The 27,271-nt window shown below is 34.8% G+C and overlaps 4 protein-coding genes across 6 annotated transcripts; all 4 read right to left on the bottom strand.

Annotated features, from left to right (window-relative positions):
* Positions 1–2,066: 2,066 nt before the first annotated feature.
* Positions 2,067–8,558, bottom strand: LOC132636017 (uncharacterized). 3 transcript variants are annotated; one of them, XM_060352660.1, is made up of 6 exons: positions 8,400–8,558; positions 7,282–7,677; positions 5,517–5,827; positions 5,371–5,427; positions 3,407–3,861; positions 2,067–2,800 (listed from the first exon to the last, which is right to left on the bottom strand). In XM_060352660.1, exons 2-6 carry the CDS (start codon positions 7,542–7,544, stop codon positions 2,486–2,488), a joined length of 1,401 nt encoding a protein of 466 aa, XP_060208643.1. In that variant the 5' UTR covers positions 7,545–7,677; positions 8,400–8,558; the 3' UTR covers positions 2,067–2,485. The 3 variants fall into 3 exon arrangements, with proteins under 3 accessions (XP_060208643.1, XP_060208642.1, XP_060208641.1); XM_060352659.1 differs by having other exon boundaries at positions 3,407–3,864; XM_060352658.1 differs by having other exon boundaries at positions 3,407–3,870; positions 8,400–8,556.
* A 4,344-nt stretch (positions 8,559–12,902) lies between these two features.
* LOC132638426 (uncharacterized) lies at positions 12,903–13,538 on the bottom strand. Its single transcript, XM_060355310.1, has 2 exons — positions 13,310–13,538; positions 12,903–13,220 (listed from the first exon to the last, which is right to left on the bottom strand). The coding sequence occupies exons 1-2, from the start codon at positions 13,477–13,479 to the stop codon at positions 12,995–12,997; spliced, it is 396 nt and encodes a 131-aa protein (XP_060211293.1). The 5' UTR covers positions 13,480–13,538; the 3' UTR covers positions 12,903–12,994.
* A 741-nt stretch (positions 13,539–14,279) lies between these two features.
* Positions 14,280–16,221, bottom strand: LOC132636019 (uncharacterized). The gene is made up of 6 exons (XM_060352662.1): positions 16,072–16,221; positions 15,904–15,975; positions 15,666–15,806; positions 15,259–15,384; positions 14,511–15,159; positions 14,280–14,421 (listed from the first exon to the last, which is right to left on the bottom strand). Exons 2-5 carry the CDS (start codon positions 15,961–15,963, stop codon positions 14,590–14,592), a joined length of 897 nt encoding a protein of 298 aa, XP_060208645.1. The 5' UTR covers positions 15,964–15,975; positions 16,072–16,221; the 3' UTR covers positions 14,280–14,421; positions 14,511–14,589.
* Positions 16,221–24,257, bottom strand: LOC132636018 (uncharacterized). Its single transcript, XM_060352661.1, has 3 exons — positions 17,937–24,257; positions 16,667–17,503; positions 16,221–16,452 (listed from the first exon to the last, which is right to left on the bottom strand). Exons 1-3 carry the CDS (start codon positions 18,252–18,254, stop codon positions 16,237–16,239), a joined length of 1,371 nt encoding a protein of 456 aa, XP_060208644.1. The 5' UTR covers positions 18,255–24,257; the 3' UTR covers positions 16,221–16,236.
* Positions 24,258–27,271: the final 3,014 nt, after the last annotated feature.

A 27,271-nucleotide genomic window follows, 5' to 3' on the forward strand; every position in this document is an offset into this window, starting at 1 on the left:
AGAGGGTGTTAGATAACCCACAAGCCCATTAAATATATCTCCACACTAAACTCTAAAGCTAGCCTATTTGAACACCACTATGGGTGCTTAAGAAAGGTTTGTCCATCATATAGAGCCAACTAGAGTTTACACATAAGATTTATCTCTGCATCAGAAGGGATATCTAGGACGTGGACAAAGGAATCCACCCGCTTCATGAGGATTTCTGACGACTGGTGACACGAGTCGGGGCTGCTGCAGATCCACTTTCATCGAGGAGAAACTCATAAGTCTTGTAAACTACTCCCTCCGTCCCAATTTATGTGACACCATTTCTTTTGGTCTGCCCCAAAAAGAATGTCATTTTTCTATATTTAGAAACAATTTAACTTTATGAGATGATTTATAACCACACATTTATCTAAGACTTATTTTAGACCACATATTTCAAAAGTCTTCTTTACTTTCTTATGTTCTGTGTGTAGTCAAATGATGTCACATAAATTGGGACGGAGGGAGTTGTATTTACCGATCAAAATATTACATTGGTATCAGAGCTATAGGCTCACGTTCTGGTTGTAGACATAATTAGTATAAAAAAAACATGTTTTTAGGGGTTTTATTGTGTTAAACCCGTAATGTAATTGCATTATTTCATGTTTGTAAATGCGTAGTTTTTGCATTAAACCTCAGGTGTTTTGTAGATCTCATCGAGAGTGTTTCGACGATATACAGATCACAAAAATTTGGCCTTATGGTTTGTGAGTATTTGAATTTTTAATATCTAGGGTTTATCATTATGAATTTAGCCCTAAATTCAATAATCTCAATATTGTTCATTTTTTTGTGCAAATTAAGTTGGGTAATCTTTTACCGATGTGTATTTTAGCAAAACCATATAATAAATTGTGATTATCATCGAAAAATTGGATCGAATTTAAAGAAAACCCGTTAGGTTTGTGTAAAAAAAACCAATTTGATCATATGAACGATTTTCCTAGAATTTAGGATGCAAAAAGTCACAAATAATTTGATCCATATATGTGGCATACCAAGCTAAAGCAAATGACTTGTAAAATCATGTCAAGTGCAGATGGCATGTTCTAGCTATGCAAACTTGTCGTTAGATCAATGTGATTGGTCCGGTAACTCAAATGGACCAATCAAAATCAACCAAAAGAGTTCATAAAAAACACAACTGCTTTACTCTTTGTAACTGTAAACAGAGGTTTCCGTAAGGCTAGAAAGAGGCTCGAATTCATTACAAGAAGCAAGGGAGAACTTGTGGCTCAAAGGTCACAAATTTCTTTACAAGCACTCAAACATCCAAGATCAAGATCAATACTAAGACAAATCAAGATTCAAAGCGTGTTTGAGCTGAAGACTACTTATTTGTAGTGTGGAATCTAAAGTTATTATCCGTTGCAACCAACCTAGTATTCATGGCGAATAAGTCAAACGCGAATTTAAAACGAAGATTCGAAACCAAACTATTCAATTCCTTGAATCAAATCAAGTTCAAGCTCACAATAGGTTATGTTCTTGTTAGAAAAGCTGCGTACAATATACCCATGTGGTCCGGCCCTTCCTCAAACCCCGCACATGACGAGAGCTTAGTGCACCGGGTTGCCAGTAACATTCATGGTATCTTGAAATCAAATACTATATTTGTTGTTCAATTTTCTTTTCTTGATTATTTTCAAGTGCAAAATTTGTTGTTCGCCCAAACAAAGATAAGAAAGTAACATTTCCTCTACTTCTGCCCACCCCACCCCTCACCTTTTTTTTTTTGTGAGAATCAAAGCATCATCTGTATATGAATAAAGGGGAAAACCGGAAATAACCCAACCAAAAAAGGAGCAAATACGTCTATTAAGAGCAACCAATCTGCAGAATTTGAAGAACCATGGCCAACATGTATAAATTATTTATGAACTTATTAGCAGGTAAGATTTATCCAGCAAGCACTTTTGAAAATCAAATATGCTGAGGTAACCAGTAAAATGACCAAGAAAATCTGAAACTCCAGTAGCATCGCACTGACTGATGAGTTGATAAAGAGTAGATTTAGCTAACCACATTGAAAATCACGACTAGTAACACTTTTCGGCATATTTTCTGAAAGGATATGAAGCCTGTCTCTGAGCAACACTAAAAAGAAACAAATTGCTGGAATAACTTTTACTTCCATAAATTCAAAAGGGTATTACACTGTCCGAGCTACAAAGTTACACTACTAATGGTGATATTCAACTACTTCAGCTCTACCTGACTACTAAATAGAAGTATGGCATCCTCAATTAAAAGCCATAACTATGCCACAAGAACTCCTGTGGAACGTAGAGAAGATCTCAAATGAGCAGCCTACTTTGAGCAGTTCAGCTGCATGGAAAGTGTGGGATACCCACATTTTTCCTGGTCATCCACCATTATCATGAGGTTGTTGAACAAGTCAAAGCATCTACTATGGCTATCAAAGAGTCGAAAAATCTACCATATATAAGAGTCACAGGCTATCAGGTTCACCTGGCATCTTACGATTCCAACCACCTGAACCGGCTTTACGCTCTCCTCTCTTTCTTTTGTTTTTGGGAAAATGAATCTCCGAGGCTAAGCACGACTTCAGTGTTGATTGTTCCTGAGATGTGGATGCTTTACCTGCTGCATTAGGTTCTGATGCAGAGGGAGGTGGATTAAAGCTTTCTTCGTCCACGTTATTTACCACATCTTGATGCTTCTCAAAGGATTTGTCATTATTCATCGTCAAAATGTGTCCTCCTACTTCGGATGCTTCATTATGTATGAGAATGTTATCAACGATCTGCAATTAGCAATACATAAAAATAGTCAATGCAGTTGAAAACAACCAGCCTTGAAACATCTTTATATGATTGAAGAGAACAGAGGGCGTAGATGGGACAACTTGCTTATTTGAGAAAACTATGGTCCTTTGGTTCATAGATAAGTGGTGATTATATGGGATAAGAGAATTAATCTCATTTTGGTTTATTTAAGGGCCTCCCACATCCTCCGTCTCCTAACCAGCTCTCTCACTCAATCACAGCCTTATTATTCTGTTTCCCTAATCTCTGCCTAGTTCATCTACAACAGGGGCTTATTAATAAGCAAAATATTCAACACGTTGGTATGGACTGCAAATTCGAAAATACTTGACAATAAGGGCAGAATACTACTTTTGAAGAACATCTAACCACACCTACTAAGCCAAGCCCAAATGTTAATGCAAAAAAACATAATCTCTTCTACTCATACTATTTAAGAAATCCCAAGCACCAAGTATGAAATACAAAAGCTAATCCAACTTTTTAGTCCTAGGATTAAGTGCGAGGGCCACCCATTCATTAACCTAGCATAGCCAGAGATAACAACCATTATTATTATCTCTTGGAAAGGACATATATCTTACTCTTTCGCTTGAATCTCCAACTTGTGCCTGCTGCTGCGTGACATCCACAGAGGACAGAAGTCCTAATGTACTTTCTATTATGTCAGGAATAGGCATAGCCTCTCCATCGCTTGACATTGCACTGTCCGGCATGATGAAATCTCCGAGATCATAATCTACCACATGTTGAGATGTAGCATATAAACCTCCAGCTGATGTTGCGTCTCCATTGCATGCCGAGAATGTTGGGCTACGAATAGAGCTAGCCTGTCCATCAAGTGACATTAAATTCTCAGAGGAAGAAAACTTTATCTCATTTTTCGTCATCACCGTATCAAGTTGGTCTTTCAGCTTATGAACCCGACTATGTACTAGTTCAATTTTCCGAAGGATCTGCTCTAGAAAACCATCGCTGCTCACGAGAGTTGACAAATCATCATCAATACCAAACTCATCCTGGCCATTGGTTTTCTGTTCTGCTAATGCTTCGCCATAAAAAGAAAATCAAAATAAGGAACACCGAGTGAAATTATATCACAGAAACGATTTGTAAGCATATCAATGCCCTCAGTAGATATGCCAAACTTTGTGCAAGAATAGTATAAATGTGAAAAAAAGAACAGGGAAATAGGATTATTTTATTAAAAGACAAAGGTTATACTTGTTCTGCAAAACTAGGCAAAAGTGTGCATCCCCTGCCCCCTAAACCCCATCTCAGTTCCATTGAGAGGATCTGCTGACTCAGAAATAAAAGAAAATTGGTGAGTTTGCATAACTCTTCTCTTACAGCAAGGAAGGACAGACTCTTAAATCTCAACACTATGACTGACATACTTGTGAGCATAAACTGTAGTGAAGTTTGAGCATAAAGTGTAGTGAAGTTGTTGAAGTCCTTATTCTAAATTTTGAATTTAAACTTGGGAAAATGTGACCTTGACAATTTTATCCTCACTTCTCATTTTCTAATTTCATAATTACCTATAATACCTTATGTGATGAAAGAATAAAGCAGACAGAGGACAGGCTTGTTCTAGCAGACAGACACAGGTGGAGCACCGGTTATATGCACTTCCAAAATTTTAGAAACTTAAACCTGTCAAACAAAGTTCACACCAAAATCTGAGCTAGAACTGATCTAGAATATATCGTGTCATTGCTCTCAAGTGCGAATTTTGCTAAATTTGAGCAGGAGGAAAAGCCATAATAGGTGGCACTGAAAGGGAATACCACAACCAAGCAGCCATGGCTGTTAGAAGGTCCATAAGTACCCTGCAGAGGTTTTGCAACTAGTCATAAGTTGACATAATATCTACAAAATCTTGGGTCTATGGCTTTCAAAAGGGTGAATTTTACTTAGTAAGAAAATGAAACCGCAAGAGAGTTGTAAGAGAGCCCATGGTGCACCATGCATTCCATGACTACAAGATGATTTTCTATTAAATCAGACACACACATCAGTGAGTCATTGAAGTTTCGTAATGACAGGTCCAATGCTTTTCTAGGTAACAGCGACTTGTGGTGTAGGTGACAGTTATTCCAAAGCATGTTACTCTATTTGGAGTGACATGTAGACTTAGTTAAGGAACATGCCACAGGTTTTGACAAAATTATTAAAGCAAATTTGGCGTGGCACGTTGCTTCAAAATGCAGGAATATAAAAGAATTGAAAGAAAAAGTATAGGAAGATGCAACATGCCACAACTGTAGCTTACCGAGGATGACGCTAGATAGGAGGATATGGAGGTCCAGCATTAGGATAGAAGGTTAGTAGGTAATCGAGTTTTTTCTAGTTTCCCTTATCAGTATTGTTGTTACTCTCCTACTATCTTATTCTTTGATTTTAATATGACCTGTTGTTTCCTTTGCTTCTGTTACAGTATTATGTGTTGTTACTACTGTTCTCTTCTCCTACAACTGTTTATTTTAAAGGAGCTGTACCAAAAGGTGGTGAACAATGATGGGAAAACATGAACATTAATAGATACCTGCATTACTAATATCATCTCCAGGTGATGCACCATCCAAATCTAGCTTTTTATTTTCTGCAAGATGTAGCATGCCAAACTGGAATTTATCATGGTAACCAGAAACATCGGTGCCCATTCAAAAGAATGAGAAAAACAAGTCATACCAAAATAAGAGAAAAGGTTATGAGAAGACATGTGTGTTGCAATATCTGTTCCGTCCTCAACTCTCTTCCTCTTTTTCCTCTTCATGGTCTTTTTCCTGTGCCTTGGATGAATAAATGGCAACGATTTCGAGCCTGACTCTTCCAAAGAAGCTTGATCTAACACCCTATGTCTTTTCCTATCATGTGCTGATATCTCTCCATCGTACTTTGCTGCCTGCAACTGAAGCTCTTTCATCTTGAGTTCTGCCCATTTACACCGCCACATTATGGGGCGTATAAACTCTCTCCAGTGAGAAGTCAACTTTTTCTTCCTGAAATATGTAAGCAGAACCAACTAATTTACACTGTTCGACTGTATCTAACCCATGCATGATGAAGTTATTGCATGGCCATCAATTCAATCAAGCAGAATTAAGCTTCCAAATGGTAATAACAAAGAAGTCTCCAAAGGGAACTTAACAGTAAACATAAGCTAATTGCATCCTGTTCAGATGGATTGTCTCTTATACAGCTCCAAGCAATTTTTTTACATAATTTAAGACTCTAAACGTATAAAAACTAAGATCTCAGGGGACTCCTGACAAGCCTAAAGTACACAACAAGCTCTGAAACAGCTGTTAGCTAAAAGCCCATGCTGATTGCGTTTGCACTTGACAAGTTACTCTAAGGAAGCACTGAGATTAACGTGTTCGAAGAGGTTTAAAGATCATAAGTAGATCTACGCGACAAAATTTAATGCAGGCCTCCTGCATTTTATGGAATGTCACTGCACATTACAGCACTTCAATTTAATCAGAAAGAATGAGGTTACTTCTTCAGATTAAGTTACAGCCATAGTTTACAGGAACCGACTCCAACAAATAAAGGAGGACAGCCTGCTTCATTTCTTAACCTGGGGAAGCAGAGGATAAAGATGGACCTGCAAGAGAAATTAGACAAGTAATACGAAAACGGCACCTCAAATGTTGTCCCTGCAGGTCCAGGAAAGGGACACTGAAGAGTTATGTGTAAAATTATAGAATAACATATAAGATAAGAGAAACAGTTGAATTACCTAGAAACCTAGTTAGGAACAAACGAAAAATTTGCAACCTCATTATAACTGAACTAGTTAAAAGGCCTTCAAGAATATATTATTCTCCAAGAAAAATGAAAGAACAACATTATAATGCTCCTGGTACTTGTTGAATGCATTAAATTGACAAATATTCACAAGGAACTTAAACAGAAAGAGAAAAGAGCCATCAGGAACACAATTATATAGCTGTTCTCATCTAATAAGCTCAGCACTTTTAGAAGACAAAAGGTACTTCAACTTTTTTATTCTTTTGGTAAGTAAATGGAACTTCAATTTCTACCTTAGATGATGTCATGATTAGATGTTATACTCCATAAGATAGCGAATCTTCAAGAAATGACAATCTTGGCTACTTCTAAACATAGAATGTAAGACCAAGAAATTGGGGCTCTAGGCTAAATGGCTAATGGCTTGGACCTATATCATAATAAGGAGAATTAGACAGAAGCATCGGAACTTATGCCAACAGATAGCTAATGTTGTAACACAGGTGAAGGGACCACTTCGGTTATCGTTCATAATCACCATCCTGGGTAGTATTTTGGGACATTAGGCTCTTACTAGGTTAGAATACATTTCTTGGTCATTAGTGTACATATTCTACTTTTAGAAGGATTAGGCAAATAACAGGTAACAACTTCAGTTAATATCAAAGTAAAATCTTCCTTCCAAGCGAGAAAAGCAGACCTTATTGGAAACAAGCTGGTAAAGCCATCGAAGGAAGATGCGAAGCCAGTATCATCATAGAAGCATGACTCGACTTCAGCATCACTAGGGCCAGAACCATTATCATTTCCGGATATAGTGTCAACAAATGAGCTTGAGTATTCAGTTTCATCAGGATCTGCCTTTGTAGCTAATCTGATATCGCTGCTTCTTGCAAAACCAGTTACATCGACAGCCACGTCCATGGAAGCTTTAGTAGTTCGTGCATTCAACGTGTTTTCCATTTCAACAACAGTTGAAACCTGAGGTTATACTGTTCGTTTTGGTTTCCTATCTAAAGCCGTCTCTGCTGTATGTTGAGCAGGTGCCATGCTACATTAAACCTCATCTTACAAACCACCAAAAAGGAAAACCAACCTGAACATATTTCATAAAAGTAAGCAAAATCCAATTAGATTCTTTTACCGCGCTTGCCCCTCATAATTGAATATGAAGGAAAGGTAAAAAATCTTTGAATTCGCCAAACCCAACAGAATAATTGAAAAATAGAAAATTCAGAAGAATAAGCTGGAAATTAACAGGACATTATGTATCTAACGTATAAAACTGTCATATCTAGTATAAAAAAGAAATGTTTGCATGATGCATTTTTGATCTTGTAAACTACACAAAACAGCAGCTTGAACACACAAATTATAAGAACAACATCTAACTATACAAAAACACCAGAAGTAAAAGAATCAATATCTCATATCCTAGAAAGAATTCTATCAATCTTTTCCAGTAGGATCAAAAACTCTTGTTGTCAAATTTTCAAACACAGCCCATATCATTTCTGAAAAACTCAAAATTTTCAGCTCAGGTAAAAAAAAAAATGAAAGGAGTCCTAATTTGCATGAAAAGAGTGCAAATTCATACAGAGTGTTATGATATATTTGCATGGAATGAGACTCGAGTCCCACATCGGTTAAATGTGGGGTCTCCCACTCAAATAACTAGCTTTTGGGTCTGATTCTTCTAAGGTTGTATCACAAACAAGTAACAGAACATTCTTGTATACAACATACAAAGCTAAGCTAAGAGGAAAGTAGAGAAAATTAAGGTTATAAATAAAGCAGATAATCCCATATGGTTTTTACCAGTGAATGAAGTGAGGAGTGTAAACAGAGGCTTGCTTCGGCGGCGACAATATAAGAGAAGTGTGTTTGCTTCATAAATAAATTAATTAAAAGGAAAAAAGTGGACGTTATGTTTGTAAAACCTAAAGAGTAAGTGAGTACAACTATACTTTTGCACGCACGCTTCCCGCTTTTGGGGCTTATCTATACAACTGAAACTAAAACTAATATGCACCAACTTTGGCCAATTCTCCTACTTCATGTAATACTCAAAATCTAACCATCAATGAATAACATTTTTGTTCCCTCGATTATTAGGAAATTTCAATTTTAATTCTTATGATATTTGATGAAATACATTTATTTTAAAATTAATTGAAAATATGTGTTTGTTTCATTTTATGTCGGAAAATATGTTTTCAAAACTCTATTACCGCCAAACATAAAAGTAACAGTACAAATTTAGCATAACACATGAGTAATGAGATAATCAAATGTTAATAATTAGTAAAATTTTCACAAACAACTACCTTTTAGCTCCTTCTAACAACCTATAACTACATATTCTATATTTACAATTAGTAGCTAGATGACTCTATATTTAGCTAGTATTCGGGTATACCAAAATATAGTATAAATGTAGCGGAAATACAGGCGATAGGCTAACTGAAACTGCTATATTTATAAAAACAAAATCTGTTCCAATTTAAATTATAATCGGTTCTATTGTTCCCTGGTTCACGCAAATATCCTCCCATTCCATATCTGATTCCATATCTCATTCAAACAGCTAACAAATTCAAAAAACTTTGAATTCAAAAAGTACAATCATATTTTTAACCAAAAATAAAAAGGTTCAAAAACTAGTTCATCAAAAATCTTTGAAAAATAACAATATCAAACCAGTGAACAAAGCTTGATTATCACGACGAATATATATTTGATTTCATCAAGTTGAGTTCATAATTGAGGTAATGATTTTTTCACTGCAAACTTTTTTTTTGTTTGTCTTTTCTGAAATTTTGAATACACGAAAAATCAGATTCATAAATTCAAAATATTATTGTTTCAGCTAAATTGAATATAACACATTGTTGTATTCGAAAACAACAGGATAATGACGAGCGTAACTGCATTGATCCGTCATTCTGGATTTTGGAACGATCAGAACTGTTTTGTGAATTACAAAATTGATGTTGTTGTATTCATTGATAATTGTAATTACGATGAGTTAGTTTCTACGATTACAAATCAATTAGGCGTGGATACTGTTAGGAAAACTATTTCAATAAAATATACTGTTGAAGGCGATTTTCAACCAATTGAAATACACAACGATATGGGAGTTCGTGTGTACGTTGAGCTTAAGAGAGAAAACAGAGTTTTGGGGATGTATCCAATGTGCGTTAGTATTCATGATTTTGATGTTGAGGATGATGCAACTGGTAATCGTATTATTAGAGATGATGTGCTGCAAATTAGATATAGCGAGAATCGGGATGGTATGAAAGTTTGTGATTCTACAGGAAAGGCTGTTGTTTTGTTTGGGAATGATAACAATTTGGTAATTTCAAAACCGGAAGCGAGAGGAGTTTTTGTCGATCAAATTTACCAGGATAAGGAAACTTTGAAAATTGCGATGACGAAATACGCAATTCGTGAAAGATTCAATTTTAAAACAGAGAGATCGAATGCTATAAGGTATGATTTTCTAAATGTATTCTGGTAACAGAAAGTGCAGATGTATTTTTGTTATATTTGTACTATATTGAGATGATTTGTTAACTTATTTAGCACACTGTTAATTTTAAAAATGTTTGATGCAATATATTTCTGATATATTTTTGTATATTTATACTGTATTTAATTGATTCAATATGTACTATTTGCATTGTATTATGTAGCTACACTCTGGCATGTTGATCGCCGGAATGTAAATGGAAATTCAGAGCGTCGAGAATTGGGGATTCTGAAATGTTCAGGGTTAGAGCTTTCGATGACGAACATACATGTCCGTTGAAGGACAAGGTGTATTCACTAAGACAAGCAACAAGTTGGTTTATTGGAGAAGCGGTTGTCAAGGCGAAAATAACTAACCATAAAAGGAAGGTCACACCTGGGGATATAATAGATGATGTTAAAAATGAATTCGGCGTAGATGTTTCTTATATGAATTCGGCATGGAGAGCTAGAGAGAAGGCTATAAAAGATTTCAGAGGTGATCCAGCTGATTCATACAAGAAGTTGTTGGCATATATATACATACTTGATAAAACGTATCCTGGATCGCTCGTTAAAATGCATAAATCACCAGAAAATGAGTTTATGTATTTGTTTGTAGCACTCAAAGCATTCATAAAGGGATTCGAGTGTTGTAGACCAATAGTTATAGTGGATGGTGCACACCTTAAATCAACGTATAATGGTACATTTGTGTCGGCAAGTACTTTGGATGGAGCAGGTATGTGTAATTCTATTCTATGAATGTTTTTTTTATAAATACAACATTATGCTATTGATTTGCAAATAAAGCTGCTAAAAACATACTCTGGATATATTGCTGGTGTTAATTTGTGAATATTATATGCTGAAATACACTATAAATATGAGGTGAATATATTGTAAATATATACTGTTGTTTTATAAATGATGTTGCTAAAAATATAGTGTGAGATCAAATTCAGTTGAAATATGTGTTGAATATATTATAAATATATACTGATTTTTGTAGGTAATATCCTACCACTAGCGTATGGTGTGATAGATTCCGAGAATAATAAGTCCTGGACGTGGTTCTTTGAACTATTCAAGCAAGCTTATGGTGTTAGGCAAAATATGCGTGTCGTGTCTGACAGACATGAAAGCATAATACACACAGTTTCTAAGGTGTATCCTATTGTTCCTCATTTGGCTTGTATATGGCATTTGTGGAAAAATGTGACAAAGCAATACACAACAAACAGTGAGGTGTTGAGTCATATATTTTATTCACTAGCGAAGGCATACAGCCAGGATGAGTTCGATAAATTGATGGAGAATATTGGGAATGTTGATATTCGGGTAAAACGATACCTAGAAGATGCTGGAAGAGATAAATGGTCTAGGCTTTATTCACCTGTTAACAGAGGATGGACAATGACTTCGAATATAGTCGAATGTATTAATAGAAAACTGGTTGCTGCAAGAGAGTTACATATTTTTTATTTCCTTGAAGAAGTGAGGAAGATGTTTGGTAGATGGAATTGCACAAATAGAACAAATGGTACCTACACATTCACAACACTGATGAAGCGGTATCAAGAGATGTTGTCGATAAACGAGTACAAATCAATACGAATGAGGGTATCTTTGTTTGCAACACAAAAATTTAATCTATATTTTTACTATATCTAATGTATATTTATATATATTCCCAATATGGTAAAACTGCTTAGGTAATGCTTGTTTTTTGGTTAAATGGTTCTCAGGTTGAAGCGTCAACTGAATATGTTTACACAGTGAATGATGGACCGAGGCGTTTCATAATCGATTTGAAGAAGAAAACTTGCAGCTGCAGGATGTTCCAACTGGACGAGATACTGTGTTCTCATGCATGGGCAGTATTGAAGAATAAAAATTTGACTGCTGATGCATATTGTTCGGATTTATTCAAGCCGGAAACAGTTGTGAACACATATGATGTGCCAATTGATCCTCTTCCCGATGAGACCGAGTGGAATGTTCCTAAAAGTATATCAGATGAAGTTGTTATGCCACCGATCTATAACAGACCCCCTGGGAGGCCAAAAAAGAAGAGGGACAAGCCATTACAGGAGTTGATGATCGGTAAACGCAGGAATTCTTGCGGTAAATGTGGACGTCTTGGTCATAACAGACGTTCGTGTGATAATCCGCCGCTCAATAAGAAGAATAAATAAGTCCATTTTGATTTTATTTGTTAAGACAATTCTACTTTAAATTTCAGTTAAAAAATAAAAAATGAGTTCATCTTGAATTCATATTATTCTAGTATGATTGTATTTCACATGGTTGAACATCCAATGTTTTTCAATGTAATGCTATATTGGTGGTTAAATGGGATTTGGAAAGTCTACTCTATGTAAACTGATTTGACCTTTTGTTTTGGATTTATGCTTTAATAGTTGTATTTCGTATATATTTTGGCTATATTTTAGTTGCATTTTGTCTGATCTGGTAGATAATACTTGTTCTGGTTTACTGTTAACTATATTTGATATATATTTTACATATATTTGAAGTGTATTTAGATGAAATTTTAAATTTTGTAACACACTGTACATTAAAAAATGGACTTATGGAATATATCTGAGTTATATTTTCTGTATATTTCGACTGTATTTAAATGGTTAGATATACTACTTTGTTAAATGAATACATTTCACAGAAAATGAAAATGGAATTTATGCATTGAAAAAATAACATACTTGAAAGAAACAACAATATAAAAACCATAAGGTGGTGTTCAATATTAATCATCCTAAAAAACATTACTGCACATGAAACGATATGTCCAAAATGAAAAAACAGCAGCAAAAGTCGCAACCAACTATGCTATTGTTCAACACGAAAATAAAAAACACAAAAGACTTGGTGGCCTAATCAAGATCCTCTTTATCAACTGCATCGTAATCAACTGCCAGTCTAATTGGTCTTGGAGGTTGCTCGTTATCACTTGATGCATTGTTGTTTGACTTATCCCATGCATAGTCGCATAAAAGGGTGCCGTATCTCATACGGAGTAACTTTGCATCGAATTCGGTTGGGATGAATTCACTTGAGCTCAAGTATTCAGCGAAGGCTGCCACATACACACCACAATCCCTGAACAAAATTGATCAAAAAGTTTACTGATCAAAACCCACGAAAAAAAAGATGTATTTATTGTCTTTTTTATTGTAAGAGATTCTTACATGCTAGAGGGAGCTTGTTGCGGGAGATTGTCTACATTCACAATGTCAAAGTTGTCGGTCTGTTCTCTATTTATGTAAGAAGGATGTGTGGCAAAATCTATATCCGCCTTCTTCTCATAGAAATCAGTCATTTGTAGACTGTGTGTCACAAGAGTAGCCAACATTTTCATTCCGGCTCTAATGACAGCATCATGCCCTGCAACTCGGTATGAGTTGTATACGTAGATGCACCTGTTTGTAAAAAGAAAATATACGAAAAAAATAAACATATAAATTTTGTAGAAAAATGAATGATCTTTTCATTGGATGAGAGCGCACCTGTCAGTGAATGATATCACAACCAAAATCCAGTGATTTTCCTCTTTTATGTTGACAGGAATTAGTACGTTGTCAACAGTATACCATGATACATTAGCCAACAGCCTGTGCCCGTTAATGTATTCACACAGTTCATCTTCCTTACTGGCGACACATGTGAATGAATCAGGGTTTTCCCAAGATTTGTAAATTTCAGCAACTAAAGTGTGAAAAATACAGCTGGCAGTGGTGAATCTATAATTGTTGTTATTGTGATACTTCCCCTTCTTGCGTAGGTAGTAGAAAATAACATCAATATACTGTAAAAACATCAATTCCGTGACTATAATCAATACTATGTTCAATAAAACTATTGTTGTATATATATTAAATATAGTGAAATTTACTCTTAAATATAGCAAAAATACAATTCTGTATACCTGATCAGTACTATGCTCAACTAGTAAATTAATGTCTCTATATTAAATATAGTGCAAATATAATGATGAGAATATTTTAAAAATACAATACAATCTTAACGTAAATACAAAATTGTGATCTATATATATATGTCAAAAATAGTAAAAAAATATACTCTAGATACATCACATTGTAATTCTATTATAAAACATAAAAAACTTAGATAACAAGCAGAAAGATATCAAACCTCATCAGTCCAAAGTTGCCCATCCATAGTTAACAAGTAGAACCAGTTTTTGTCGGATACGGCTGTAACGCCTAAATGTAACCGAAGTTCGGCATCCGCAGGATCCAGTCCTTCCTTGTTCTTTCTGTAATGATTTTTCTTTGGCTTCCTGTATATCAACAATGGAAATAACATACGTTAAGTTTATTGAGAATTGATTTCTGGAAAACTAAAAAAATAAGTTGTGACAATAAGTACCTTTTGTCGTGCGATTTCAACAGATCCTTCTCAAGCCACTTTTGATATTCTTGAAGAAACGAAGTATCTAACGGGGCATTTATAGGGTGGTCAACAAATGGGTGTTTTTTCTGATAAATGCAAGGACTGATATTTTTGGCAGAAGAACCCACTGAGCTGAAATTGGGACAATAAGGGGACAGGTTGTATTTACTTGGTTTCCTTTCTCGGACAGCACCTGGATGGACAAGATTTGTTTTTCAGTGTTTGAAAGCTGTGCAGTCTCACCACTTGAGCTTTGACCCGCATTTGGTTGTACAGGAACTTGTTGTCCAGTTTTATCACTTGAATTGTGGCCAACGATCGGTTGTACTCCAACTTGCTGTTCAGTTTCATTAGTTGAACTTTGTTCGGTTGTTGGTTGTACTCCAAGTTGGATTGGTATCCGAGAATCGGGAATCATCCACTGAGAGATCGTTACCGGGTTATCGTTCAGATTCTGAGGGGTCCTTAAACTTGACAAATCAGTTTGATCATCGCGTGGTACTAGAGGAGGACCGAGAGGAATAACACATGCTAAAGGACAGTTGACTAGCAAGTCCGCTACCATTTCCTCTGTTGCGGTAAATTCAGCATTAGCATTCTCCATATCAACGATTTGCTGAGATTCCTGAAATAAAAAACAAGAAAAAAACGACTGGTGTTTGTCAATTATTGCTTATCAAAACGATATGTGATTGGCACTTAAAAGCCACATTTCAGTACTTACATCAAAATTTAAATGGATTGGTGTTATGGGCACTCCATCTGTTTGTGCATCACTTTTAACTCCGGTTTCTTTATCCACATCAACAACAGAAACCGAATCATTAATTGACAACCCAACTCCCTCAACCTAAAACAATAAAAACATGGTTCAAATGAATTTAAAGGCATCAGCAAAACAGATACACATATACACATATATAGCACTGCTATAAAAGTTAAAAGTTTCATATAAATATAGACAAAATATATGGTAAATATACCTGAAATATAGTAAACAGAAACCAGAATAAGTAACATTGAACATAATAATCAAAATACAATTAAAATATAGCCACAATATATATGAAAAACTACTATTAAAATATCAATCAGAAACAAATATAGCAAAGTGAAAGAAAAAATGAGTACCACTGGATGACTCCTCTGCACGGAAGTGGCACCACCACCTTGATTCTCTTTGGTTGAAAGCTTTACTGCACCGCCACTTTGATTGCCTTGAGAAATCCCACCATCACTATGTAAGTCAGCTTGCAACATTGTGTCTCTGACCTTTAAAATTTTCCAAAAGAAAATATAAAGTCTTCCAATAAATATATCAAAATAACTTAAAAAGTATATAATTTCCATTTTTAGTGTTGATTTTTACCTTATCTGGTGTTTGATTGCCCTTTATTGCATCTAACAACCTTTTGAAGTTGTTATCCATGTAGTCAAACACCTACAGTTTTGAAACACAAAAAATAGAATTAGAATTGTTAATTACTTGACATAAGCAATATGAAGTAAAAAAACATATTGAAAACAAAACGCCTACTTCTTTCTTGAAAATCCGAATCTCTTCCCTTATCAGTTTAAACTCATCTGTTCGGGGTCCTGTAGGTGCATCTGGTTTCCTTGTCCCTTTTATCCGAGATTCCTTCCGTGATGCTTGTTTCCTGGAAGGAGGAACAGAAACTGGAAACTGTGTCCGTTTCTTGCCTCACGGGGAATCAGAATTGGCACTCCTTTGTTGCTGTTTGCCACTGGACAGATGCAGTGGTGTGGTACTAAAATCATCGTAATCATCGTCTACCAAATCAGTACCATGTACACCACCAACTCCATGTTTGACGTCTGGTATGTCATGTGCAACAGGAGGCAATTTAAGACTTTCCAAGTCATGGGGTGTTGGCACAACTTCCTCAAATCTACAGGACTGTGAACAACAAAATATAGAAACTACATTACCATATATATATCTATATTGGTAACATACTAAAAATATGAGGAAAATATAGTCAAAATATATTGATCACAAATGACTTATTTCATAAATATAGACAAAATATAATCAAAATATACCATGTAAAACAAACATATTAAAACAGTTAAATGGTAAAGGACACAAAACTGTTAAAAAACTGTTTTACCGGGTTTTTGTCGTCTCTGAACATGCCATCCATCAATCTCTTGAATTCTGGTTTTCCTTCCGTAGTCCGCCAGTTCAAAATTATAGGAATTAAATTTCCCGTCTTAACTGCAGTGGTGGACGGGACTTTTGAGCAACATTCATACAACCATACTTGCATAGCAAGCGGCAAACCATGAATCCTATAATATTTCTTAAAACCAGCATATTTCTGTCCGATGCTTACAACCAACTCTCTAAACGAATCTTTACCCCAAGGATACTCATTATATCTCCCGTCCTCTACAACATCAAAATGGATCCTTGGTATGTTTGTTGAGTTTGGCTCACCACAATGTACCCACATATTTATGAAATACAATATTGCCATCTTGACTGCGTTATCCCCTTTATCATCCCAGACAGTCTTGTTGAAACACTCAATAAGCTTGTGTCTTTTAACTGGCAGTTGGTTCTCCTGATTTCTACCAAAATACTCAACCATAAGCCTATTCGGTTTTGAGTTATCATAAACAAAATCATTTTCATCAGATACACAATCTAGCCCAGTGATCAGTGAAAATTCTCTAAGGCCAAAACGCAGAACTTTACCATTTATTTCAAATGTAAAACACCTATATGTACTGCCCCTAAGTTCTTTGACCATAAAGCACCGAAAAATCTGTGCTTGTACATCCAATTGTTGCATTCTAAGATATTTACCAAAACAAGAATTCCTAAACATATCCATCTGTGGGTCTGTTAGTTTGCCTCTAATATCTTGCATTACATTAACATTGGTGTATCTACACATAGATGGTGCCACAGCAGGGTGCTTGGTAACCAAAAATTTAGATACCTGAAACAACATGCCAAAAAACACGTATGATTGACAAAAAACAGTGAACACAAACAGGTAAAAAAGAGATCAACCAAAAATATATACAAATATAAAACAAAACAGTGATTGACAATGAAAAAATATAATGTAAGTGAACAATAAATATATATGAATATACTGAAAATATAATGACATATATCGACTGAATATGTAAATTACAGAACTGTAATAACTGTCAACAAAATATACACAAATATACTTAAAAATCTTAAAAATTACAGTTATGGTGAAGAATAATAAACACGAAATAATTGAAGAAACATGTGTAAAAAAAACCCAGAAAATATTCTTAAAATGCACATATAATATAGATCTGGTTAATTCACAGATCTGTAATAACTGAACTAAAAAAAAATGAACTAAATATACTGAAAATACAACATAAATATACCTCTTCATCATCATCCTCATCCACATTATGTTTGGCTTTAGCAATTTTTTTGCCCTTAACATTAACAACATTGTCACTAGCCTTTCTCTTCTTTTGTTTCTCCATTTGAGAAACCTTTTTCACTTTTTCTTGTTGTTTACTCTTCGAATCAACATATTCCTTAGAACGCCTAGGATCGTTAATTATTTTTGAACGATTCTCAGCATAAGAGCCTGCAATGGCAGTTTCATTTTGAGAAATTCCCAAAGAAAAATTAGGAATCGCACATTCGGGTTCTATACCTGTATTTCTCATCGGAGTAGAAGCTTTCTTAGTCATTCCAATTGAATCTAAGAAAAAACAACCAAGAACAAACACTGATAGTTAATTAATTAGAGTTTCATTCCTGATTCAAACGAAAAAAAACACCCAAAATATAGGTTAAATACACGGTGAAAATTAAAAATCAGTATAGAATCTTACCTTATTTTGGGAATTAGATTTGAAACGTGAGTGAAATTAATGAGTAGTTAATTAAAGATAAAAAAGGAAGTTGAAGAATTGTAAAACTGATTTGAAATTGGAGGAAATTAATGGATATGGTGAATAATGACATGTATTTAGGAGGTAGGAGAGAGACACGTTTTTGTTGGCTTAAATTTAGGGGAGTGGGAAGTTATCAGATGAGTGGTAAAAACATGGTAGCTATGTGAAGTAAATATGTTATATTTTAGCTACTAAATATAATTATTGAAAAGTTTAGTTATGTTCCATAAATAGGTAATAATGGAACCTATGCCAAGTAAATTTTACTATATTGAAATTGTTCTTTTTGTATTGGGATTTATAGCGAAACGATTGTTTCAATTTTTTTATAAAAGGAGTCTACAGTTTTTCTCCATTTTCCTTATTTTAAAAGAATTCAGTTTGAGGTTTATCCCTTCTATTAACCATCTTTTTTTTAAAGTCATGTGGGCTCTGTCCCTAAATAATTTAGCCGTCTGTTTTCTAAAGAAAAAGGTCCTGTGGCCCCTGGCCCAAAATTCTTTAACCGTCTGCTTCTAAACGAAGAAGTCAAGTGGGCTCTGGTCCAAAATAATTTAACCATCTGTTTTTTAAAAGAAAAGTCATGTAGGCTCTGGCCCCAAATGTTTTAACGGTCCATTTCTCAAAGACAAGCCATGTGGGCTCTGGCCCAAAATATTTTAACCATCTGATTCTAAAAAGAAAAAAAATAAATCACGCGGCCTCTGGCCCAAAACACTTTATTATTTTTTGCCAATTCAAACCCAGAAAAACGTGTTTTCCTTGAAATAAGTTTGTTCAATTTGTTTCTCCTCTTTCGTTTTTAATAAAAGTATCATGCCATTTTGACCTCATAAAATCTCTTAGTCTCTTTATTGTTTAATTTATTGAAAACGTGATTAGTCCCCATTTAAGTTAAAAAATCAGTAAGCATATTTCAGGTTTTCAAAAAAAAAAAAATGGTTTTAAGGATCTAGAGTCAACTAAACGGCGTATGCACCGTTTGCCTAAGATGCCTAGTTCAAACCATAACTGATTCCAATAATACTGTGGTTTTTACAAGTATGAATACAATACAACATTTTAAGAAAATTCGAATAGCATAAATAATGTAAGAAGGATAGATAATGTAGGAAGGATAGACTAGGGGTATACCAAACCCCTAGTTAACCATTTTTAACCATGGTTGGGCCTTCGTGCCATTTTCACCCATGACTGGGCCTTCAAATGTATACTAGCTTTCCTTTCTTTTTCTCGGACTCAATGATTTCGAAAGAATTTTCCTATTGGGCCTTTGGCTCAATAGGGTGGTTGGACCTCGGCCCATAGGGCCATGAAGTGAAGAAGGAAAGAAACAAAAACCCCAATTAGTTTAATATTTTACTGATCTTATCATATGTATAGCTATACACACATACACACAGTATCCTATTTACTCACATGTCCAATCATATGCATAAATTGTACACACACACATACATAGTATCCTATTAATTCACAAGTCCATGTAGTATGCATATGCACTTCCATGCTCTTAAACTTATTTGGAGAAGACTTGGGTGGTAGGGAGGAAAAGTCATTGCCATCCTTGTTCCTGATGCCACACAAGTTCCAAGAGGTTTCATGAACCTCCGGCATGGCTGGTCACCAAAGGAAGGTTCAGACTAAGCCCCCCACCCCAAACTGCCTCTCCGAACCAACACAGCCATGGAGGACACAGACTTACATATCCACATACAGGCTTGGAATAAATAGGACAAGTCTAATGCACACAGTTATAGGATAGCCATAAACTAATAAGAACATGTGAAGAGTATAGAGAAAAGAGATTAATGATCCAAGCAGATGTAATACTTCAGTAAACCATGACCAAGACAACTAAACATGACTTAGACAAGGATGAAATAACACATATGGACACAATGTGACCAACTTTCAGGCTGAATCAAGCAATCATAACATAAACAAGTACATGGAAGTGGCACAGTTCAAAACAGTCGTGAATTAAGTAGACATGGTGCAGATGGAAGCTAGCTACAAGCCTCCATATTCATGGGAGAGCCCAAGGCAATTCACATAAATGGCAACTAACAAAAATACATATGGAGACCTTATACACAACTGAGCAGGTTTATCTATACATCTGAACTAAAGCATTCATTTTATTTACAAAGGACATGTGCAAGATCACATTATAGTGTAATAAAACTAATTAGGAATCTGGACAAGCATGGCAAAACTGAACAGAACCAAGCCTCTTTGAATCTAATTATCTATTTTAGGACATAATGGTATTCAAGAAAAGAAAACAAACAACTAATGATGGCAGTAAGACAAGAGTATGTCAATCTAAGTGTATCTGAGAGTAATTCCCACATTATTTTGAATTGAGTTTTAACTTGAGTCAATTTGTTGTTAGAGGTTTCATTAAGTCATTTTAATCTCCACAAAGTCATTATATACTAGCCTGAGTACTCAGCAGGTCATGTCATATTGTAGGCTCTATCTAGCCAAGTCACAGAGATTCTATAAGGCAAACAGTCAAGTAATGGCCACTAAAATCATGGACCAAGTGTTAAGGTCCAGGCTAGGATTCAAGGATTTCAAAAAAAAAAAAAAAAAGGACATGACAGGCAGGTTTTCCTCCTGAGCCTTGAACCAGCTTGCTTTAAACAAGATCATGCAGGAATTTAATGACTTGGGCATGAATCCAGGTTAGTGACTTTAACTCACACTTTCTCTTTTTCTTTCTTTCAGACTTTGGGCATGAGAGAATCACACATAATGACTAGGACTAGTGTCAACTTCATTTAAATGCACTCAGTACCTTTAGACAGGATTCAGAGACAACTCATGTGAATAGGTGGTCAAACAGACTTGGGTTAATGGTGATCTTTTAAATACTTTATCTAATATTTCTTCAAGACTTTTGACCTAACTGTACTCTATGACAGGACTGTAGAGTCAAATGTATTCATAAGGCAAACACACCTCCATAGACTTATAGAGTATGCCATGGCATCCTTTATTTGGAGGAAGGCACTATGAACCAAGTTGGACTTGGTTCCTCCCAATCCTCTCTCTAAGATGCCTTTAAAAAGGCTCTTCTATTGTCAAGTGGCTCACAGTTTGCCCATGGACACTTATATCCCCACAAATACCATTATTGAATCAATTCCCAACCAAACACTTGACTAATATGGACTCAGATGAGTATTTTTAGTTATTTAGCCTAGAAGTCTAATTATGGAATGACTTTAATCCCTTTTTAATAATGACAGAGTCGAAAACAGGTCTGCACATCTTACTTTAAGCCTGATTTGACACAACAGTACAAGATAAGGCGAGACACTACATATTTTAACGTCAGAGAGAGAACCAAGCACCACCCTCAATCTTATTCTTAATCATGATCACCACAAACTTATCATTTGAACCCTAACACTTAAAATGATACAAACAGCTTGGCAAAGAATGATCTAGATAGATTTCATACCCAGGCTTCCCTTTTTGCACTTCTTGATCCTTTAAGACTAAGTGATTGATATTAGTGAGACACCATTAACCCAAATTTCATATCAATGCCTTATGTTAGCCAACCTAAGACCTTAATTACATGTTTTAAACCATTAAGGAACTCTGACATCATAGAATCCTAGTTCAGACCAAATAAAGCATCAAAAGACCTCTCCAATTCATTTTACTGATTAAATAAAATCATTTAGACCCATTTTTGGCAGTCAGGCATCATATTCATCAGAAGGGATACTATCATGGATTAACCACATCATACTTATCTTTTATCTTAATTAATTAATTAACACTCAACATCCCCTTTTTACCATGTTCATTATCAAAACCAAGAACCATTGCATATCTTGATTTTACCATACCATTCAGTGTACCAATATCCCACAGGAACAAGGATAAAAAACTTTCATATATGCAACAATTGGTGCCATCAGACATAAAAGACAAGCGAACACATCCCATGGGTAGGTTGTCACACACAGACTTCACATGTTTTAAATAAAGGATACCTAATATATCACGAAACAGTAATTCAAAAGAAAGAAAACAACAAACCAAATAGATGGATTTGGAAAATATCCTCAGAATCTGGAACAAGGTCATGGCACCTAGCATTTAGGAATCTACATGAGTTTCCATATAACTTCACGCATGTCAAGAAGATAGTTAATTAAGCAGTGTTCTCATGATCGACCATACTAGTACTTGGGACTAAATGATCTTATTAACAGTTCTTATTATTCAAAATTAGTGTTTGGACAGTCATATAAGAACCTCTGGTAAATCCCGTGGTTATAGGAAATGAGATTTAGAAAGAGAAGAAAGTCCTCAGGTCCTGAAGAAAAGACAAGTGCAAGGTGAGGTCACCACCCCCCACCCTTTCCTGGTCTTTCCTTTCAGTAAAGGGGAGCAAAGGCTCCACTGGTCATCACTTCCAGTTCATACCTAAGCTTACCCTTTACTCCTCAGGAATAGACTCTCCTTCTCCATCCCCCCCATCCTAAACCAAGTGACACCACCAGGGTCTTCCCAAAGGTTAGGTAGTTAATTGTAATGCAACACTTCAAACATGTGACCCTTTATTTTATGGACTAAATAATGTACAAACAAACCATGGTAGAAGAAAACAAACATATGTGCTTAAACTCCCTAGGGTCTAAAACAACTCTCCTCTTGTCTAATTCTAGTTATGACAATGACACTACACAGATAGCTCATTCACAACGGACTTTGACAAACTAGAAACAGGTTTGCCCTTTTTATTCTTTCTCACCTTGCCCTTTTATCTCTCACAATTAAAGAACTATTCTCATGACACAATCAAGACAAGGCAGGAGTCCTTAATTTTAAGTGTACATCAAATAAATGACATATTAGATCACACCTTCCCTTTGTGAGGATGACACATAGTCATTCAAATTCAGACAAAATTCATAAACACACTCAATCCCATCAGTTCAGGAGACCACATAGAGGGGTAATTCATGGTTAAGTATGTTAACACTTAGCGTTGGATCAGTTACTGTAATTCAAACAGGTTTATCCTATTTCTGATCAATGACTAATAAACAATTTAATTCAAGCATCTAATGACCAAGCAAGATATTCATACTAGGACTGGACAAACAACATATGCTTTTTATACTTCAACTATCATTATTTTTCTCAAATGACAAATGGCTCAAAATCTATTTTCAACATTACAACCAATTCTGAATCTTAACTAAAAGCAGTGTCTCTCTAAACCTGAGCTTACTTCAGCATTCTTTCTCCCATATTTTCTCTTAATTCAATCTTACTCAAGTAAATTATCCAGATAAAAACATGAATTATTACACTAGTGGTTCTAAGTAAAATATCATTTAGACTTGGTTTGTGTAAGGTGCTACTTAGTATTCATGATCATATATTCACTACAAATAGCCACAGGCCAACACAATTCATTAAGACACCAAACTAGGCTAAACATGTTTATTCTAGTAACTTCAGCAAACCAACACTCAACTAAACAAGGAAGATTACGGTAAAGTGATCACAAAAACTCTGAAACAAACATAGCCCAACTTATTAATGCTCAACAATCAAGACAAGCAAGAGAAAAAGTAAAGAAACTAATATTAAAGCAGATTAATTAAGTACAACAATACTCCAAAATTAATAATTTTCCTAAATTAGGTATATCATCATCCAAACTTAAAGGCAACTACAAAGAGGCGACAATAGGATAAAATGTTACCTTTTTTATGCACAGCCTTGTCAAGAGTTGAACTTGGAGGCTTTGTGCTTCCAAACCTCGACTCAAACTACACAGAAAATGAAAGAAAACACAAATATTTCAGAACTAAAGAAAGACTTAGACCCTAACACAAGGCCCAATATTTTTTAAAAATTTTACTGTGAGCCTAGGCTTTGAGTTTTAATGCTCAAAATCAAGGCTTTGAGATTTCAAGAACTTTTTCAACCTCTAAAAACCTCTTTTTTCCCTTTTGTCCTCCTTTTTTTTTTGAGTGTTAGGGTTCTATAAAATAGAACCCCAAAGTTCATTGAAGGAATTAAACACACGATGTGGGACAAACCAAATTTCCCTAAAATTAACCTTTGTAAGCCTTCATACGGCTCAGATTAACTCGAATCAACAATGAATGGTCAGATCTGAGTCTTGTTCGCCTCGATCTGATCCATTCTTGTTCAACCAATGAGGCTCAAGTGAAGTGCAACAATAAAGCATACAAATCACAAATTTTAACTTGAATAAATAAAAAAAAGAGCAAAGAGTCGATTTATTACCGTGTTTGGAACATGTTTTCGCGAAATCAAATGAAACATTAATTGTTTCACCATAATAGACATGCAAAAGTTGTGTTTTCTCTTTTGTTTCTACATTTTTGCCATTTTTGGTGGAGAGAGAGGAGAGAATAAAGGTGCAGCGCCTATGCTTTCATAGAAAAGGATAGAGAGAGAAAGGGTTGAGGAGGGGTTGTTTGGTAGGAATGAAAACGTTTAAAGGGTTAATACCCCTTTAAGCCGTTTGGGCTTGGACTTTTGGGCCTGTTCTCGGTCCGTTCTTAGAGTGGATTTGGTCCAAGTCTTTAAAACAAATAGGCCGGCCCTATTTTGTGTATATAGTGTATATATATATGTATACCTAATGTATATACATACATACAAAATAAAGCAGGTAATTTAATAAATGGATAAAAACTAAAATATTAATTATTAGTCATAATATTTTAATTATAAGCAAATTAGGACACAATTATCCTATTAAATAATTTAAAAGTGGCCAACTCTGTAAATGGACTTAAAATTGCGAATATGGCCCTAATTGCTTTTAATCTAACTGATTATTTCTATTATGGCCATATTTGGCCTAATTAGCAAGTTTTAAAATTAAATTGCATTAATGGCCTTAATTAATTTGAGCCAATGAATTTGGTTATTTCAATTAAGGCGATTAAGAGGCTAATTTTACTAACATGACCCCAATTTCCTTAAACCATGACTTGATTAATTTAATTTTGGTCATAACAAAAATAATTAAGCAATTAAAAATCAATTTGCAATAATGACCACCTAATTGATTAATTAGCCTAATTAACATATTTATAGACAATTATACATAATTTTGTCAAATTATGTAATTATACAAAATTAAAGATTAAGGGGTGAAATGGTTAATTATTTTGATTACTCAAACTCCTTGAATTGAAGGGAATAAAGTATTTGCTAATTTTGACTTTTTTGAAAATTTAAACAATTAAATAAATGATTATTATTTTTTAAACCAAATGCCCCCCTTTTTTTTCTTTGATTAAATCCAATAATTATCTCATAAATGTCATAAAAGTACCAATTAATTTCTAAATAATTTGTGATGTCATGAAAAATCCCTTTTTCACCAATTTAAAGGAGTAAAATATTGACTTGAACAATTTATATAAAAATCATTTAAACCTTTTAAGATGCATAGCTCATTTTACGGGAGGTCAAAAATTAGGTGTCAACAGATACATTTCCTTATTCGGCAATAATTTATTATGTCTTTCTTTCTGAAGGGCCCCTCTCGATCTTTTTCGTAGTTGAGAAGGGGAAAAAAGTATTAGTATTATTCTTTCTCTCGGGATTCGAAATGCCAAGGCTCGAAGACCTCTGGGACATGGAACAGTACTTTAAGGCTGTTCGTGCCCCTTGTGACCCTTATGGGCTGGGCCACACACGTGCTACAATGGCAATTTGCCCCGCCCCGGGATTCTAACGATGAACCTTAAACCTTGTCTTTTACGCTTAACAAGATGATTTATAACCACACAAATATCTTTGACTTATTTTAGACCACAAGATTTAACAGCCTTCCTTTATTCCTTAAACTCTACTATATCACACAAAGAAAGAACATAAGTGATGAAAAAGAATAAATATTTACTACTTATAAGATTGTAAATTTTCCTGTTGTTCAATTTAAACATTTACGTTTTACTCTAATAATTTGTTATACCCCGTATTTTTTGTACGTCGAATTATTCACAAGCAAATCGACTCAAGTTAAAGACGGGATTATTTTCGGACATGAAATAGGAACTTTTAAGTTTCTATTTAATTAGTACATAAATTGTTTATAAATTCTATTTTAGTGTAGAAATATCATTGGAGATTAGGAACTAATTAATTATGATTAAATTATTAAGTAAGGGATTAGTGATTAATTAAATTAATTAAGCCTTGTGGGCCCCACCCGAATAAATAAATAAATAAGGTGGCAATGGGCTGCCACGTGGCACCAAGTGGGCTGCACTTAGGACCCTAACGTGTCACTATAAAGAGAGCCATATATATATATGGGTTGATTAAGGAATCAACAACTATTCCATTCATTCTTTTAGTTGAAACTTAGAATTCTTTTTTAACAATGTCCATGGCTGCTCACAGCCAGCCATGGATGGGGGGAGAAAAATTGTTTTGTTGCACATTTTGGTCAAGTTCCAAGTAAATTGGAAGTTCAAGGAGGTGATAGCAACATTGGATATTGAATTGAGGAAGCAAAAATCGTGAAATTGGAGCAATTAAGTGTAGAAATTCCTCCGAGAAAAATTAAGGTAAGATTTTCTTGTTTTATAGTATAATTGTATTAATGATGTTGTAATGGAAGGATTAAAATTGGATTGGATGAAATTGGAAGTAAGAAATTGCATGAAATCGTTGTTATACGAAATTGTGGGTTGAAAAGGATTAAAAAGGGTTATTGGATTGTTAGAGTTGTTTATGGGCTGAATTGTAAGGATTCTATATGAATATTGCTATTA

Source organism: Lycium barbarum, chromosome 4, assembly GCF_019175385.1.
Source record: "Lycium barbarum isolate Lr01 chromosome 4, ASM1917538v2, whole genome shotgun sequence".
Classification (NCBI taxonomy): Eukaryota; Viridiplantae; Streptophyta; class Magnoliopsida; order Solanales; family Solanaceae; genus Lycium; species Lycium barbarum.

Coding starts and splice junctions, on each gene's coding strand:
- LOC132636017 (XM_060352658.1), bottom strand. CDS start 7,544: ATGGAAAACACGTTGAATGCACGAACTACTAAAGCTTCCATGGACGTG. Junction 3,871..5,370: donor AGATGATATTAGTAATGCAG/GTATCTATTAAT, acceptor TTTATGGCGAAG/CATTAGCAGAACAGAAAACC. Junction 2,801..3,406: donor TTGGAGATTCAAGCGAAAGA/GTAAGATATATG, acceptor TGCTAATTGCAG/ATCGTTGATAACATTCTCAT.
- LOC132638426 (XM_060355310.1), bottom strand. CDS start 13,479: ATGAAAATGTTGGCTACTCTTGTGACACACAGTCTACAAATGACTGAT. Junction 13,221..13,309: donor CAACAAGCTCCCTCTAGCAT/GTAAGAATCTCT, acceptor AATTTTGTTCAG/GGATTGTGGTGTGTATGTGG.
- LOC132636019 (XM_060352662.1), bottom strand. CDS start 15,963: ATGGATAACAACTTCAAAAGGTTGTTAGATGCAATAAAGGGCAATCAA. Junction 15,807..15,903: donor GCAATCAAACACCAGATAAG/GTAAAAATCAAC, acceptor AAAATTTTAAAG/GTCAGAGACACAATGTTGCA. Junction 15,385..15,665: donor TGCAGAGGAGTCATCCAGTG/GTACTCATTTTT, acceptor TTATTGTTTTAG/GTTGAGGGAGTTGGGTTGTC.
- LOC132636018 (XM_060352661.1), bottom strand. CDS start 18,254: ATGACTAAGAAAGCTTCTACTCCGATGAGAAATACAGGTATAGAACCC. Junction 17,504..17,936: donor ATGAGGATGATGATGAAGAG/GTATATTTATGT, acceptor ATGTTGTTTCAG/GTATCTAAATTTTTGGTTAC. Junction 16,453..16,666: donor TCAGAGACGACAAAAACCCG/GTAAAACAGTTT, acceptor TGTTGTTCACAG/TCCTGTAGATTTGAGGAAGT.